Genomic DNA, 17406 nt, shown 5'->3' with positions numbered 1-17406 from the left:
TAAAAGCGTTTTAAAGTTATTACCACTTAAAGTGTGACATGTCAGATTTGCTAAAAATGTCTTGGTCCTGAAAGGGTTAATACTGAAAAAAAAATGTAAACGTTGTAAAAAATGTGTGTTTTCTTTTTATCGCCTTTTTCGGACCCCCATAACGTTCTTGTAGTTACGTGTACGGAGCTGTGTGAGGGCTCTTTTTTGACACCATTTTGGGTGTATGACTTTTTTTTACGGGAAGTGAAGTGACCAAAAATCGGCCAATTGTCCATTTTGACTTTTTTTCGTTTGCCGTATGGGATAAATATTTTTATATTTTAATAGTACGACGTGGCGATGTTCATGATGATTCATTTTTTTTACATTTTTTTCATGATGATTCATTTTTTTTACATTTATTTTTATTTTGAGGAAGGAGTGGTGTTTTGAATTTTTATATATTTTTTAAAATATTTTTTATAATTTTTTACACTTTTAAATAGTTCCCATAGGGAACGTGAACAAACAGTCATCAGATTAGCATTGGGGTCTATAAGATTTACACTATGGGGGAGATTCATTAAACTGGTCTAAGAGGAAACTGGCTTAGTCGCCCCTAGCAACCAATCAGAATCTACCTTTTATTTTCCAAAATGAAAAGGTGGAATCTGATTGGTTGCTAGGGGCGACTAACCCAGTTCTACTGTACACCAGTTTTGATAAATCTTCTCCTATGTTCCTGTGGAGCTCTGCCACAGGCAGTATCTCCATAGGAACCTACGGCAGCCTCATATCATTCAGGAGAACAGAGGCTGCCGCACACATCAGCCGGCTCCCCCAATCCTCGCCAGGATGAGTTCATACACACCCGGGAGCAGGTGCTTCTGGGTTTTTGCGCTCTTAGATGCTTTGGTCACATTTGACCAAGTCTTCGGAGGGGGGAAATGTCCATGATCGGCAATCCCGCCGATCCAGAACATTAGGCCTGAAAATAAACAGAGCGGCCAGTCAGGTAGATGCACTGCCGCTCCATTCATCTCTATAGGAGTTCTGGAGATTTCCGTGATTCTTATGATCTGCGGAAGTCCCAGCGGTAGGACCCCCACCAACCTAATTGTTATCCCTTTTCCTGTAGATAGGCCATAACTTATCACAACCAGAATTCCCATTTAAGTCAATAGAATTTAAAGGGGTTCTGCAGTTTGTTTAAACTGATGATCTATCCTCTGGATAGATCATCAGCATCTGATCGGCGGGGGTCCAACACCCGGGAGCCCCGCCGATCAGCTGTTTGAGAAGGCAGCGGTGGTCCAGGAGCGCCGCGGCCTTCTCACTGTTTACCGCCGGCCCAGTGACGTCACGACTAGTATCAATGGCCTGGGGGCCGCTAAGCTCTATTCAAGTGAACAGAACTTAGCCGCGCCCAGGCGGGTTGTTACTAGTCGTGACGTCACTGGGCCGGCGGTAAACAGTTAGAAGGCCTCGGCGCTCCTGGAGCACCGCTGCCTTCTCAAACAGCTGATCGGCGGGGGTCCCGGGTGTTGGACCCCCGCCGATCAGATGCTGATGATCTATCCAGAGATTCCAGAGGATAGATCATCAGTTTAAACAAACTGCAGAACCCCTTTAACCTTTTATTTTATTTGCTTTTTCAGATGAAAGATTTGTGAGAAAATTCATGGATTTAAAAGGGTTTCCTAGGATTTGAATATTGATGACCATCATTATTAGATCGGCGGGGGTCCGACACCCAGCACCCCTCCGATCAGCTGGTTGAAGAGAAGGGCGCGCTTCTTGTTCAATGTTTACCTGTTGCTGCCGACATCGCTGTGAGCAGTGTAATTACAATAAGCCGTCCCATAGGAGTGAATGGGACGGCTACTTGTAAAACGTATTTTTCGTTTGCATCCGATCCGGATTTTTTTTGCAGTTTGGGTGAGGACCCATTGACTTCTATAGGGGCCGCAAAATATGTAGACAGCACTCCGTGTGCTGACCGCTTCCGTATGTCCGTTCCGTTGCACCTGCAAAACTACATGGACAAGGATAGGACACTTTGATAGGGGGTGTGAGGGATGAGAATCCATTTTGTATAAACATGTCCTCCATCTTGTGCATATGTGGAAAATGTATGAACCAGCTGGCAGGAGGTCGGGACGTCTCCATGTATATAGTTAAAATGTGTTCCAGCTACAAGGCCAAGGTAAGCAGCTCCCTCACTCCCTAATCAGAGTTATGTTCCTTCTGAGTTCGGGATGTACTGCTGGGGAATGCTCATTTTGAGATAAGAGGTTGCAGAAACTTTTTAATTATTAGAATTCTGTTATTATGGTGCGGAAGTATTGCCTTTTATGAATAACGAATCAGGTCACTAGTTTCGCTTTCCACCCCTTTGGTGGTGGGCCAGATTTGTCTGCGATTACCTGTAGTGTTATAAAGATGTATACTTGTATGGAATAAATTAGAGAGAATTTGATTCAGCAAGTGTGTCTGTGTCCGATCTCCGAGCGCTCATAAAGAAAACTTCAATTAGAGGTGGGGGTTAGACATTCCGTTCCACAAAATGCGGAACACATACGGACGGTTTCCGGGCTGTTCTGCCTACGGTCGTGTGCATGAGCCCTAAAGAGGCTTAGTGGCTGTAAAAAGACACGGGGACTGTGGTGGGATGGCATTAGCGCTGTTTTTGGTACACTGGCAGCACGGGGCGGCTGAGGACATGGCACTGTGGCTGTTTGGGGGCACTTTTGCTGAGGTACGGCGGCTCCCAATGGAGCTCCAGAATAACTATCATCTGCATTAGACTCAGTAGGGTCATTTCCGATTCATTATAACATACAGTCCTGATTTTTGTAGGACAGTCCCTACTGTTCACAGATGGGGTGGACTGTACGCTTACATCTGTAAAAAGGGACATTTCTGGATATTTTTGAGAATGGGTTGGACCTAAAAGGGTTGTCCGGGTTTAGAGCTGAACCCGTACATACCTCCATTTTCACCCCGGCAGCCCCCCTGACTTCGATGCTCTCCTTTGCCCTGCGCTAAATCGCGCAGGGCAGAGACATTTTTTGGAGTTTCGGTGACGTACCGGGCTCTCCATGGGGCTGCCAGAAAGCCTGGTAAAGTCACGGCACTGATGGGTGGGATTTAGTGCTGCCCTAGCTAGTAAAACGGCTAGGGCAGCGCTAAAGCCCGCCCATCAGAGCCGGTGACGTCACCGAGCACACTGCCGGGCGGAAGCTTCCGCCCGGCAGTGTGTTATGATAAACAAAAGAGCCCGTGCCCTGCGCGATTTAGCGCAGGGCAAGAGAGCGCATCGGTGCATGAGATGCTCAGATGCTAGCCTCAGAGGGGGCTGCCTGGGTGAAAATAAGGGTATGTCTGGGTTCAGCTCTGAAGCCGGACAACCCCTTTAAAGGTGTATTCTCACCTGAGACAATGGGGGAATATGGCTAGGATATGCCCCCATTGTCTTATAGGTGCGGGTTCCACCGCTGGGAGGCGCACCTATATCGGGAACGGAGCCCTGCAAAGTGGTGGCTGGAGGACTCTCCCCATGGAAGTGAATGGGAGCACACTGCGCATGACCGTCCACCGCTCCCATTCACTTCTATAGGCCCGATGGAAATAGCTGAGCCAGCGCTAGGCTATTTTCAGCGGCCCCATAGAACTGAAAGGAGGGCGGCTGCGCATGTGCTCTCCACCACTTTTGGGGCTTCTTTTAGGACATAGGTGTGGGTCCCAGCAGGGGACCTGCACCTATCAGACAATAGGGGCATATCCTAATGATATGCCCCCATCGTCTGTGATGAGACAACCTCTTTAAAACGACTGAGGTTTGCGATTCGGACACTGCAGCAGTAAGGTGCCCTTTAACCCTCCCTATAGGGTGAGGTGGGTGCACAGGATGGCCCCTGCCACCAGCATAGCTTCTCTGTTTTCCAGAATTGTGTAACGTTCAGTTTGATCCTGGAATCTCTCAGTAGTTTTCTCCTTATTGGAACGACTTCTCTGGAACGACCCTGCGCTGAGGTCCTGAGCACCAGCAAAAACTGCAACTACAGGCGGCGTGTCCTGTCCAAGGCTGGAGCCTGCTGCCTGTCAGTACACTTCTCATTCCTCACTTATTTGTGCCACAGATATCTCGTGGCCATGTTTAGGAGGCTGATGCTATCGGTCTCCATACTGGTACCATAGAAGTCAATGGAGGCTATGCAGCCCCTTATTCTGATCTATATTACTAATGAAAACCAGATACTGAATTTCCAATGTGTTTTTATTTTCTGATGGTAGATTATTTTTTTGTGGGCGGCCATCTTGCCTGAGCTGCTGTTAACACAATTCAGAGATATGCTTTACAGCAGCCAAATGGACCATAGGAACCTGTAGTTTGTAGATAACTCATTTTTTGGTGTATATATCTGTCACAGATTCGGTCACAAAGGGGATTTGTGGCCGAATCAGCGATTACGGTATTTCCCACTTTCCGCCAGGTCTAAGAAAGTCGGCATGACGTGGGCGGACGTCAGCAGACCCGTCTCATTTATCATTTTCAACGCCTGTTTTCGGGTACTTTAACACTAGCATTATTCTTTTCCAGTATAGAAATCCGGTAATGGGTCTCAATACCGGGGAAAAAAAAAATGCATCAGTTTTGTCCTAATGCTTTCTGAACGGAAAGGAATCCGTTCAGGACGCATCAGGATGTCTTCCGTTCCGTCCCTTGTACGGTATTTGACCGTAAAAAATACTGCAGCATGGAATGCGACCGAACTTGAAATGTATTGTTAGAGCGGTTCTTTGTTCAGGCAGAAATTAATTAATTAAATCAGCCAAAAAATCGCAGACATACAGGAGATTGATATGTCCGAGGAGATCTGATCGGACCGACCCAAAAAGTCTTTATTTTATACACTTTTCATTATAGGAGTTACAAGGAGGTTCAGGGCGATAAGAACAGTTATAGAACGAGGTAATAGATCAATCTGACAAGACTGGAAGGTCAGATTCCCACCGTTGGCTTGGACACATTCCGGTCATCTGGTCCTTCAAACAATAACATTTCCTAGAATTTCAAGAACACAGGATCACAAGATGCATTTCACAATCTACATGAGATATTTCTGAACAATAAGGCCCTTTTCACGCGGGCGAGATTTCCGCGCGGGTGCAATGCGCAAGGTGAACGCATTGCACCCGCACTGAACCCGGACCCATTCATTTCCATGGGGCTGTGCACATGAGCGGTGATTTTCACACATCACTTGTGCGTTGCGTGAAAATCCCAGCATGCAACGCAAGCCCCAAAGTAGTGAATGGGGCTGCGTGAAAATTGCAAGCATCCGGCAAGCAAGTGCGGATGCGGTGCGATTTTCACGCACGGTTGCTAGGAGACGATCGGGATGGGGACCCAATCTTTATTATTTTCCCTTATAACATGGTTATAAGGGAAAATAATAGCATTCTTAATACAGAATGCATAGTACAATAGGGCTGGAGGGGTTAAAAAAAAAATTATAATAATTTAACTCCCCATAATCCACTTGTTCGCGCAGCCCGGCATCTCTTCTGTCTTCATCTTTGCTGTGTACAGGAAAAGGACCTGTGGTGACGTCACTGCGGTCATCACATGGTCCATCACATGATATTTTACCATGGTGATGGATCATGTGACGGACCACGTGATGAGCGCAGTGACGTCATCAAAGGTCCTATTCCTACTGCACAGCAAAGATGAAGACAGAAGAGATGCCGGCTGCGCGAACAAGTGGATTAAGGTGAGTTAAATTTGTTTTATTTTATTTTTAACCCCTCCAGCGCTATTGTACTATGCATTCTGTATTAAGAATGCTATTATTTTCCCTTATAACCATGTTATAAGGGAAAATAATAAAATCTACACAACACCGATCCCAAACCCGAACTTCTGTGAAGAAGTCCGGGTTCGGGTCTGGGTACCAAACATGCCGATTTTTCTCACGCGTATGTAAAACGCATTACGATGTTTTGCGCATTTTCCCGCAACGCACCCGCATCTTATTCGGGCCAAAAACATGACGCCCGTGTGAAAGAGGCCTAAGTCAAAAACTCCCATGGTGTTCAAGACGGATCCGTCTTGGCTATGTTAAAGATAATACAAATGGATCCGTTCTGAACGGATGCAGACGGATCCGTCTGTGCAGAACCATGACGGATCCACACCAAACGCGAGTGTGAAAGTAGCCTTAAAGTAACAGAGTGCTATATCCTGTATTATGAAATAACAAGTCAGTATTTCACAGAAACATAAGTGTTCTGCTTGTTTCAAAAGCAGCTGCAGCGTCCGGATCTCGGCCAAGCTTCCAGATTTAACTTAGTACAGCAAAGATTTTAGCAGCAGATATGGAACAAAAAGGAAAGAAAAGGGCAATAATACAAACTGACCCCTGACTCAATGTCCTCTTTCGGGTTGACCATTGAGAACCGCAGGAGCCCTTTTTCCCCGACTCACATGGACTTCTCCTGTTGCCAAGAGCAGCCACTTCACTCACCCCCCGATCAGAGTAAACTTTTCACAGGACACAGAACGACAAACCGAGATTCATGTCCTCATACAGAAGTCAAGCAAAGCCAAACACAGTATAGCAAAAATTTCAATAAAAGCAATAAGCAAATAATCAAAACCTACCTGAATGATACCCGGACCCCTCACGGTGGACTGATTGTGAAGCCCCCACAGTTCTGGAAAGCTTGTGAGTCAATGGCCCACTTACCTAGGACCGTGGGCACTCCTTGTTAGTTCAGTCCTGGCACGTGGACGGGCTGGGCATCCCGGACGAGCCCCCAAATTGTTAGAGTGGTTCTTTCTCGGCCGATTTAATTAATTAATTTCGGATGCACCTAAGTTACGTAGAGGCCAGCGCTGGAGGTATTAAATCCGGTGTCTAATATGCCGGTCTTAATAAATGACCCCAGTGATCTTTACAAAACAAGAAGAGGCTCCTGTTATTAGGCTTAGGGCTCATTCAGACGGCCGTATGTTGCTCCCAAACACTAATCATCAGTGAGAAACAAGTGTAGAACCCCTTTAAGTAAACTTCCCAATCCTAAAGTAAGTGCTGTTTTACACGAGTGGATGCCGTGCGTGTCATCCGCAGCGTGAAAGAGAGCCAAGCCCCGCTCCGGACAGCAGAGACCCGGAGCAGTAACATGATTGATAACGCTCCGCGCCCCTCTGATCTTTTTACTACAAAATCACAGTGAGATAAAGTTGTCACCGTGATTTTGTAGTAAAAAGATCCCAGAGAGGCACAGAGCGTTATCAATCATAGGGGATGAGATGGGGTATAGGAGGTCACCAGGGGGTTGGGCTCTTTTAGGAACAGAGTTTCTGCCTTGCCTAAAACATGATTCACACCGGTTGACTACCGAGCATTACCATGTGATTGATCCTGGCTATCCAGAAAGTTGTGAAGGGCCAGACCTGGACACGCGATCCAGCTGAAAACAGAGGCTGTGAGGACTTGATCCGTGCCATTGGTTACATCTGTTTTTGATGGGGATGAAACTCGTGGACCCCCAAATCCCCCCCCCCCCCAACAATGCTACATAGGGTCTGTAACACCAAAAACCCTGCCCTGTCAGGTCACGTCCAGCCGCTGACCTCCTCATCTCCTGACCTTCCGCCTAACTCAGAATGCTTGGCGCAGTCCTGTACGTGACTGTGCCCGTAACCCTGCGCCCTATGCTACAGATCTGTAATACGCCCAATGTTCACTGTCCCATAACCAAAGAATAGGTGATGAATGTCTGAACGAGGGGGGTCTGACCACTAATCTTGACGGCGGGAGGCCTGTGTCCTCCATTGGAATGGGGAATGACCTCCCCATTCAGCCTATATGGGACCCGTCTGTCTGTCCTAAAGACTTTGAAAGGTTACTGTGCATGTGTGACCACTACTCCATGATCAATGTGTGTGTGTGGGGGGGTTTACAGTGGTCAGACCCCTAAAGATCACTTATCCTGAGGATGTGTGGAGGTCCACCACCGATCAGATAGTTATTCCCTTTCCTGTGGATAGGACAGAACTTTTAAACTTGGCACAACCCCTTTAAGATTCTACTTAGTTTTTTTATACAGGTGCTGTCCCATGTCACAGGGGTAATGCAAGCCCCCCATTGGAGTAATGATGACTACCCCTGCTTTCCCTATCTACCTGTATTGACCTGTTCTACATCAGCTGAGCCATGTGTGAGATTATAGGCATGGTTTCTATAGGTACAGGAGTACGCGGGGCGAGGACAGACCACTCACCACATTGCCCTCATAATGATGTGAAGACTGCTTGGCTCCATAGGGACACAAGCTGTACAATACGGGGGGGTGGAAGCTTCCTTGGGAGGAGCAACTGCATCGACCCTATACAGTGTCTAAAAAATGGCAGCCTCACGTACGTATTGCGTGGACATGGTCACATGTTTTGCTGTAACCAATGACTGGCTTCAGTGGTGACGTGCTGCCTCTGGCCAGGGGAAACAGAACATGAACAGAGAGGAGGACTAGGGAGCGGGCAAGTATGAATCTTCTGTTTAGAAAGGCAGACTGCTGGCACTAGATAAAAACTCATCATTCCTGCAAAACCCCTTTAAGCAGTGATGGCAAACCTCTGGGACTCCAGATGTGGTAAAACTACGACTCCCAGCATGCCCCATTCATTTCTATGGAGTTCTGAGAACAGCCAAGAAAGTGTACATCTTGGAAGCCGTAGTTTTACCACAGCTGGAGTAACGGAGGTTAGCCAGCACAGCCTTAAAGGGTTTAAAGCACATGGTGACCTATAGAAATGTCAAAAAAGGTCTAAGGTGAGGTGTCCCTGTAATGAGATCGCTGGACTGAGGGTACACAACCGCCCTCCAAACCTCTTCTGTCATCTGTTCTGTTACGACTTATAAATCCGAGATGGACTGGTTACTACGAACTGGCTGACAACCTTATAGAAAAGACTGGTTGCTAGGCAGTGTGTCCTTAGCAACCAGGTGAAGTTCACCTGAGGCACCTTGGACACCATCAAGCCAGACCGATCTTCTGTCTAGGCTGCACAATTAATGCCATTTTTTACAGTACAAGCAGGCAGCCCAGGTCATGGCTGCCACATCATTTTTGACAAAAGTGGATGATTCAAGGTGGACCTGCTCTACGCTCATTTTGGGCCACATGTTGACCAATCCTCAGAATCGTCCGTGCTGCCAGAAGACTGGGGGTCCTCTTGGTCTCCCTTAGACTTCTTCTTAGTGTGGACTCTGGAGTGCGATTTCAGATTGAATTTCCTAGTGAACGTTCTCCCGCACTGGTCACATTGATAGGGTCTCTCACCCGTGTGGATCATCAGGTGGCGCTTCAGGTGGGTTCTCCGGGTGTACGCTTTTGAGCACTCGGGGCACTTGTGAGGCTTGTCCCCGATGTGGATCTGTTCATGCCTCTTTAAGCTGGACAAGTGGGTAAAACTCCTCTGACACACGGGGCAGGTGTAAGGCTTCACTCCCGTGTGGGTTCTCTTGTGGGATGCGAGGTGGGACTGGCTGACAAAGGTCTTTTCGCACTCTGAACACTTGAAGGGCTTCTCACCGGTGTGGAATCTGTGGTGGATGTCCAGATCTCTCTGATCACGGAAAGTTTTAGAACATTCCCGGCATCTGTAGACGCTCCGTTTGGAGTGGCTTCTCTTGTGTCTGTTTAAGTGGCAGAAGTGCTTGAATGTCTTCCCACACAAGGAGCAGACGTAATCACCATCATCCTCGGGACAGTCTCCTGCCTCAAATAATGAGTCCTCAGAGCTATCGCTCTCAGCCTCTGAGCAGTCGGTGAGGTCCAACCCTTCTCTACAGTTCTCCAACTTCTGTATATTTTCATCCCTCTGTAGATCCATTTCTGTAGTGTCTCTGGATTCTAGTATCACTCCAATTCTCCTAGGGTCTGGCTTCTTAGGTGGTTGAGGTCTAGGGACTTTCTTACCAGTGGTCCACCTGGCTTCTCAAGTCTAAAGTATGAGGTCCACTTCGGCTGGAAGATTCCTGGCAGTCCCTGCTGCTACCTTGTCCTGTGACTTGGGGTTTACACCTGTACAAAGTATAAAGTAAGAGTCAGGAAATAAATTCTCAATAGATGAGAAAAACATTTTCGCTTCCAGAACCGGTGCCGCTCCAGTCCATGGGTTGGGTCCGGGACTGTAGCTCCACAGAAGTCAATGAGGATGAGCTGCAATACCAACCACAACCTGTGGACCGAAGGGGGTGCTGATTTAAGAAGATAGCAAAATGTTTATCTAACACTGTACAACCCACAGCATTATTATTCTTACAAACCATAAGCCCCCAACCGTTCTTGTGCCCCGGTCTCCACCCCTTATTGTGCCCCGGTCCTCACATGAGGTTGAAGTCTATTTCTAATTCGTCAGTTTCTAAAGGTTCACATAATTTGTATTTTTTGTAATGAATTTTGAGGACACCTGATCCCAAGTAATAGAAAAAGCTGCAGTGAGCAGTCCTTAAAGGGAACCTGTCATCAACGTTATGCTACCCATACTAACGGCAGCATAAAGTAGAGACAGGTGAGCTGATTTCAGTGGTCTGTCATTTAAAAGTTAAAAGTAAGTTGTTGCCGAGAACCAACATCACAATCATTGCAGACTGGGCCTGGAAAAGAGTCACGGACACCTGAGAAGAGTCATGGTTATTCCTAATCTCCTGCTGATGGCGGACAGTCTTCTACCTAGTTTTCTCCCTTTCTCTCTAGGAGAGAACTGCCAATCAGCAGCAGATGGGCAGAGAGAGCAGGAGATTATAGATAACCAGGACTCTTCTCAGGTAGATGTGACTCTTTTCCAGGCCTGGGCTGCAATGATTATGATGCTGGTTCTCAGCAACCACTTACTTTTAGCTTATGAGGGAGACACTGGTGACATCAGCATTTCTGTCACTGCTTTATGCTGCCCTCAGTGAGATCAGCATAAAGTTGATGACGGGTTCCCTTTAAAGTAAGTCAGTTGAAAGCGGCATTAAAATAAAAATGAAAGAATAATTCAAGTGGGCACAAAAAAAGTGTGATTTATATAATTAAATAAACTCGGACGGCTGATCTCGCACTGCCAACATATAGAAGGTAATGCCCCGCAGCAGGATCAGGAACCTTCGGCACTCCAGCTGTTGTCAAACAACTCCCAGCATGCAAACGTACTCAGCGTTATTGTAACTTGTATAGAAGTGAAAGGAGCACTCTGGGAGTTGTAGTTTCAGAACAGGTGGAGTGTCGGAGGCTGCTGATCCCTGAGATACAGTATAATCCAGCCTGGCCCAAACAGCTGGCATCAATGCGGGCAGACGGACACCTTTCACCGATTTAAATAAGTAAGGCTACTTTCACACTCGCGTTTTGTGCGGATCCGTCATGGACGGATCCGTTCAGATAATACAACTGTCTGCATCCGTTCGTATTATCTTTAACAGTCTTGAACAGTATTGAAAGTCAATAGAGGACGGATCCGTTTTCTATTGTGTCAGTGGAAACGGATCCGTCCCCATTGACTTACATTGTGTGCCAGGACGGATCCGTTTGGCTCAGGACGGAAGTCGGCAGAAGCTCCAAGTTGAAATCGCATTGCGATTTCAACAGAACTTCTGCCGACTTCCGTGCTCATGGAGCGTCCCCATCACCATGGGAACGACTCCACGCTAGAATGTACTGTCGGATTTGAGAAAGTTGAAATCGCAATGCGATTAATTCAAGTTCTATAAATCGCATTGCGATTTCAACTTACCACACTCTGCGTCAACTACGTAATATTCCATGGGAGTTTTGCCATGGGTCCCCCTCCGGCATGCCACAGTCCAGGTGTTAGTCCCCTTGAAACAACTTTTCCATCACTATTGTGGCCACAAAGAGTCCCTGTGGGTTTTCAAATTCGCCTTCCTATTGATGTTTATTGTGGTTCGCATGTTCGCGAACATTTGCGGAAATTCGCATTTGCCGTTCGCAAACTGAAAATTTTATGTTCGCGACATCACTAGTGATGCGTGAAAATCACCGCTCATGTGAACAGCCCCATAGAAATGAATGGGTCGGTATTCAGTGCGGGTGCAATGCGTTCAACTCACGCATCGCATCCGCGCGGAATACTCGCCCGTGTGAAAGGGGCCTAAGGAGGTGGTTCAGGCTCCGGAGCAACCTCAGGGACCAGCGGCGCAGCTAAAGGCTCATGGGCCCTGGTGCAAGAGTTCATCTTGGCCGAGTTAAAATCTCACCAATACATTTTATATTCTGACCGCCATAACTTTTTATTTTTATGTATATGGAGCTGTGTGAGGGCTCATTTTTTGCGGGCGACCTGTACTTTTCATTGATACTATTTTGGGGTGTGTATGGCTTTTTGTTAAATTTTTTGGGTGGGAAGTGAAGAGACCAAAAAACGTAGAATCAGACATTTTAAAGGGAGTCTGTCACCAGATTGTGACCTTATAGACCGCTTACATAGGTACTATGATTCTAATGGTACCTTTGATGTTTGCTTCTGAAGTTGCCCCAAGGCAAAAACGGACTTTTATTCATATGTAAATTAGGGCTCGCAAGTGCCCAGGGGCGGCATTCACCTCGTTGGAGCCCAGGCTGTTCTGCCTCTTTTCGTCATATCCCCGCCCCAGCCTCTTCCTCTGCCCGCTCCGCTCTTCCTTTGCGTCCTCCTTCTCTGCAGCGAGATCCCGCGCCTGCGCTATCCATTGCTTGGCTGGGGCATGCGCACTGCGATGCCCATTGTGGGCACGGCATCGCAGTAGCTACTACGCATGCGCCGGCCAACGGCGAGAAACAGCTGCGAGAAGGCGGACCAGAGACACCCACAATGGGCATCGCAGTGCGCATGCCCCGGCCAAGCAATGGATAGCGCAGGCGCAGGATCTTGCTGCAGAGAAGGAGGACGCAAAGGAAGAGCGGAGCGGGCAGAGGAAGAGGCTGGGGCGGGGATATGACGAAAAGAGGCAGAACAGCCTGGGCACCAACGAGGTGCACGCTGCCCCTGGGCACTTACGAGCCCTAATTTACATATGAATAAAAGTCAGTTTTTGCCTTGGGAGAACTTCACAAGGAAACATCAAAGGTACCATTAGAATCATAGACTGCTATGCTAGAGCGCTATGTAAGCGGTCTATTAGGTCACAATCTGGTGACAGACTCCCTTTAACAGTTTTCTTCCATCTTGCCGTTTATATGGAATAAATATTTTTACAGTACAGGTGTTTTCGCATGTGGTGAAACCCTTTATGTTCATTTTTATATTTGTTTTTATTTGAAGTTTTAGGAAAGGGTTGAATTGCATTTTTATATATTTTTTAAAATATATATATTTTCTTTTTTTACTTTTTTTAAGAGTAAATGTAATACAGTATAGGTCTTGCTGCATGCACCTACACACACAGCTTCACTATACACATTACATATCTAGCTCTGCTGCACGCACATTCTCACACAGCTCTGCTCTACACATTACATATAGCTCTGCTGCATGCACATTTCCCACACACAGCTCTGTTGTACACAATACACATATAGCTCTGCTGCATGCACATTCACACATAGCTCTGCTCTACACATTTAGCTCTGCTGCATGCACATTCACACACAGCTCCTCTGTACACGTTATATATACAGCTCTGCTGCAGCCTGCATACATTACCCACACACAGCCCTGCTCTACACAATACACATATAGCTCTGCTGCATGCACATTCACACATAGCTCTGCTCTACACATTTAGCTCTGCTGCATGCACATTCACACACAGCTCCTCTGTACACGTTATATATACAGCTCTGCTGCAGCCTGCATACATTACCTACACACAGCTCTGCTGTACACATTGCACACACAGCTCTGCTGTACACATTGCACACACAGCTCTGCTGTACACATTGCACACACAGCTCTGCTGTACACATTGCACACACAGCTCTGCTGTACACATTGCACACACAGCTCTGCTGCACACATTGCACACACAGCTCTGCTGTACACATTGCACACACAGCTCTGCTGTACACATTGCACACACAGCTCTGCTGTACACATTGCACACACAGCTCTGCTGTACACATTGCACACTCAGCTCTGCTGCACACACAGCTCTGCTGCACACACAGCTCTGCTGCACACATTGCACACACATCTCTGCTGCACACATTGCACACACAGCTCTGCTGCACACATTGCACACACAGCTCTGCTGCACACATTGCACACACATCTCTGCTGCACACATTGCACACACAGCTCTGCTGCACACATTGCACACACAGCTCTGCTGCACACATTGCACACTCAGTTCTGCTGCACACATTGCATACACTGCAGCAGTTTATACAGACAGTTCTTCTGACCAATTGCAGTGCTGACTCCTCCCACACACATGATCATGACATCATCAAAGGTCCTTTATACTACCAGATGGCCAGGTCCTGGAGCTCTGCAGGGTCGACCCTAACCTCTGCCTTTCAGGGGTGTGAGGAGGCGAGCGGTTACCGACATTCCTCATCTGCTCAGAGTCAGAGGCTGCGCATTCACTGCAACCCAGACGTAGACGTTTATCGCGCCGCTATCACCGCTCTGGGTCAGGGACAGTCACTCACACTTGACCGCACTGCGCGCGCTCACCTCAGTATCACCAGTGTGCAGACAGCAGAGCTCCTCAGTCCTCACGGTCCAGCAGGCAGCAGTCGGGTCGCACTCGCAGGAGTCAGTCGCAAGTTCGAAACCAAACCCGGCGGTCAGGAGCACACAGCTGCTCACTGCTCTTCCTGACCTGAAGCCGCTCCCCTCCTCACACCGTGCACGCAGGGCTCGCCTCTCAGCCTCCGCCCCTGTGTGACTTTAGTTAGCAACTTAGCTGCGGCGCCTGCAGGTACTGCTTTACTGTGGCTCCCCTGGTGTAAGCAGTGTGTAGGAGATACGGTCGCGGTGTAAGCAGTGTGTAGGTGTAAGCGGTGTGTAGGAGATACGGTCACGGTGTGTAGGAGATACGGTCACGGTGTAAGAGGTGTGTAGGAGATACGGTCACGGTGTAAGCGGTGTGTAGGAGATACGGTCACGGTGTAAGAGGTGTGTAGGAGATACGGTCGCGGTGTAAGCAGTGTGTAGGAGATACGGTCACGGTGTAAGAGGTGTGTAGGAGATACGGTCGCGGTGTGTAGGAGATACGGTCACGGTGTAAGCGGTGTGTAGGAGATACGGTCACGGTGTAAGCAGTGTGTAGGAGATACGGTCACAGTGTAAGCAGTGTGTAGGAGATACGGTCACAGTGTAAGCAGTGTGTAGGAGATACGGTCGCGGTGTGTAGGAGATACGGTCACGGTGTAAGCAGTGTGTAGGAGATACGGTCACGGTGTAAGCAGTGTGTAGGAGATACGGTCACAGTGTAAGCAGTGTGTAGGAGATACGGTCACAGTGTAAGCAGTGTGTAGGAGATACGGTCACAGTGTAAGCAGTGTGTAGGAGATACGGTCACAGTGTAAGCAGTGTGTAGGAGATACGGTCGCGGTGTGTAGGAGATACGGTCACGGTGTAAGCAGTGTGTAGGAGATACGGTCACAGTGTAAGCAGTGTGTAGGAGATACGGTCACAGTGTAAGCAGTGTGTAGGAGATACGGTCACAGTGTAAGCAGTGTGTAGGAGATACGGTCACGGTGTAAGCGGTGTGTAGGAGATACGGTCACGGTGTAAGCAGTGTGTAGGAGATACGGTCACAGTGTAAGCGGTGTGTAGGAGATACGGTCACAGTGTAAGCGGTGTGTAGGAGATACGGTCACGGTGTAAGCGGTGTGTAGGTGATACGGTCACGGTGTAAGCGGTGTGTAGGAGATACGGTCACGGTGTAAGCGGTGTGTAGGAGATACGGTCACGGTGTGTAGGAGATACGGTCACGGTGTAAGAGGTGTGTAGGAGATACGGTCACGGTGTAAGAGGTGTGTAGGTGATACGGTCACGGTGTAAGCAGTGTGTAGGAGATACGGTCACGGTGTAAGCAGTGTGTAGGAGATACGGTCACGGTGTAAGCAGTGTGTAGGAGATACGGTCACGGTGTAAGCGGTGTGTAGGAGATACGGTCGCGGTGTGTAGGAGATACGGTCACGGTGTAAGCGGTGTGTAGGTGATACGGTCACGGTGTAAGCGGTGTGTAGGAGACACGGTCACGGTGTAAGCGGTGTGTAGGAGATACGGTCACGGTGTGTAGGAGATACGGTCACGGTGTAAGAGGTGTGTAGGAGATACGGTCACGGTGTAAGAGGTGTGTAGGTGATACGGTCACGGTGTAAGCAGTGTGTAGGAGATACGGTCACGGTGTAAGCAGTGTGTAGGAGATACGGTCACGGTGTAAGCAGTGTGTAGGAGATACGGTCACGGTGTAAGCGGTGTGTAGGAGATACGGTCGCGGTGTGTAGGAGATACGGTCACGGTGTAAGCGGTGTGTAGGAGATACGGTCACGGTGTAAGAGGTGTGTAGGAGATACGGTCACGGTGTAAGAGGTGTGTAGGAGATACGGTCACGGTGTAAGCGGTGTGTAGGAGATACGGTCGCGGTGTAAGCAGTGTGTAGGAGATACGGTCGCGGTGTAAGCAGTGTGTAGGAGATACGGTCGCGGTGTAAGCAGTGTGTAGGAGATACGGTCGCGGTGTGTAGGAGATACGGTCGCGGTGTGTAGGAGATACGGTCGCGGTGTGTAGGAGATACGGTCGCGGTGTGTAGGAGATACGGTCGCGGTGTGTAGGAGATACGGTCGCGGTGTGTAGGAGATACGGTCGTGGTGTAAGCGGTGTGTAGGAGATACGGTCGTGGTGTAAGCAATGTGTAGGAGATACGGTCACGGTGTAAGCAATGTGTAGGAGATACGGTCACGGTGTAAGCGGTGTGTAGGAGATACGGTCACGGTGTAAGCGGTGTGTAGGTGATACGGTCACGGTGTAAGCAGTGTGTAGGCGATACGGTCGCGGTGTGTAGGCGATACGGTCGCGGTGTGTAGGCGATACGGTCGCGGTGTGTAGGAGATACGGTCACGGTGTAAGCAGTGTGTAGGAGATACGGTCACGGTGTAAGCAGTGTGTAGGAGATACGGTCGCGGTGTGTAGGAGATACGGTCACGGTGTAAGCAGTGTGTAGGAGATAGTCACGGTGTGTAGGAGATACAGTCACGGTGTAAGTGGTGTGTAGGTGATACAGTCACGGTGTAAGTGGTGTGTAGGAGATGTGACAATGGTTGGAGTAAATGGCAGAACAGACGCAGTGCATGCAGACTGACGGCCCACATATATACAGCAGACAGACACACAGATTGTGGGGGACACAGAGACGAAGATTACTGAATCCAGTCAGCAACAGATTGGGTGGCAGATGTGTCCCTCTGGCCGGGGGGCAGCTT

General features: G+C 48.4%; 1 protein-coding gene across 1 annotated transcript; it reads right to left on the bottom strand.

The window, feature by feature from the left end:
- Window positions 1-5837: 5837 nt before the first annotated feature.
- LOC122946330 (gastrula zinc finger protein XlCGF49.1-like) lies at window positions 5838-14795 on the bottom strand. The gene is made up of 2 exons (XM_044305886.1): window positions 14648-14795; window positions 5838-10068 (listed from the first exon to the last, which is right to left on the bottom strand). The coding sequence occupies exon 2, from the start codon at window positions 9875-9877 to the stop codon at window positions 9152-9154; it is 726 nt and encodes a 241-aa protein (XP_044161821.1). The 5' UTR covers window positions 9878-10068; window positions 14648-14795; the 3' UTR covers window positions 5838-9151.
- Window positions 14796-17406: the final 2611 nt, after the last annotated feature.

This window comes from Bufo gargarizans, chromosome 9 (assembly GCF_014858855.1).
Source record: "Bufo gargarizans isolate SCDJY-AF-19 chromosome 9, ASM1485885v1, whole genome shotgun sequence".
Lineage (NCBI taxonomy): Eukaryota > Metazoa > Chordata > Amphibia > Anura > Bufonidae > Bufo > Bufo gargarizans.
Note: the sequence above shows the minus strand (reverse complement) of the source record. Positions and strands in the feature narration are given on the sequence as shown.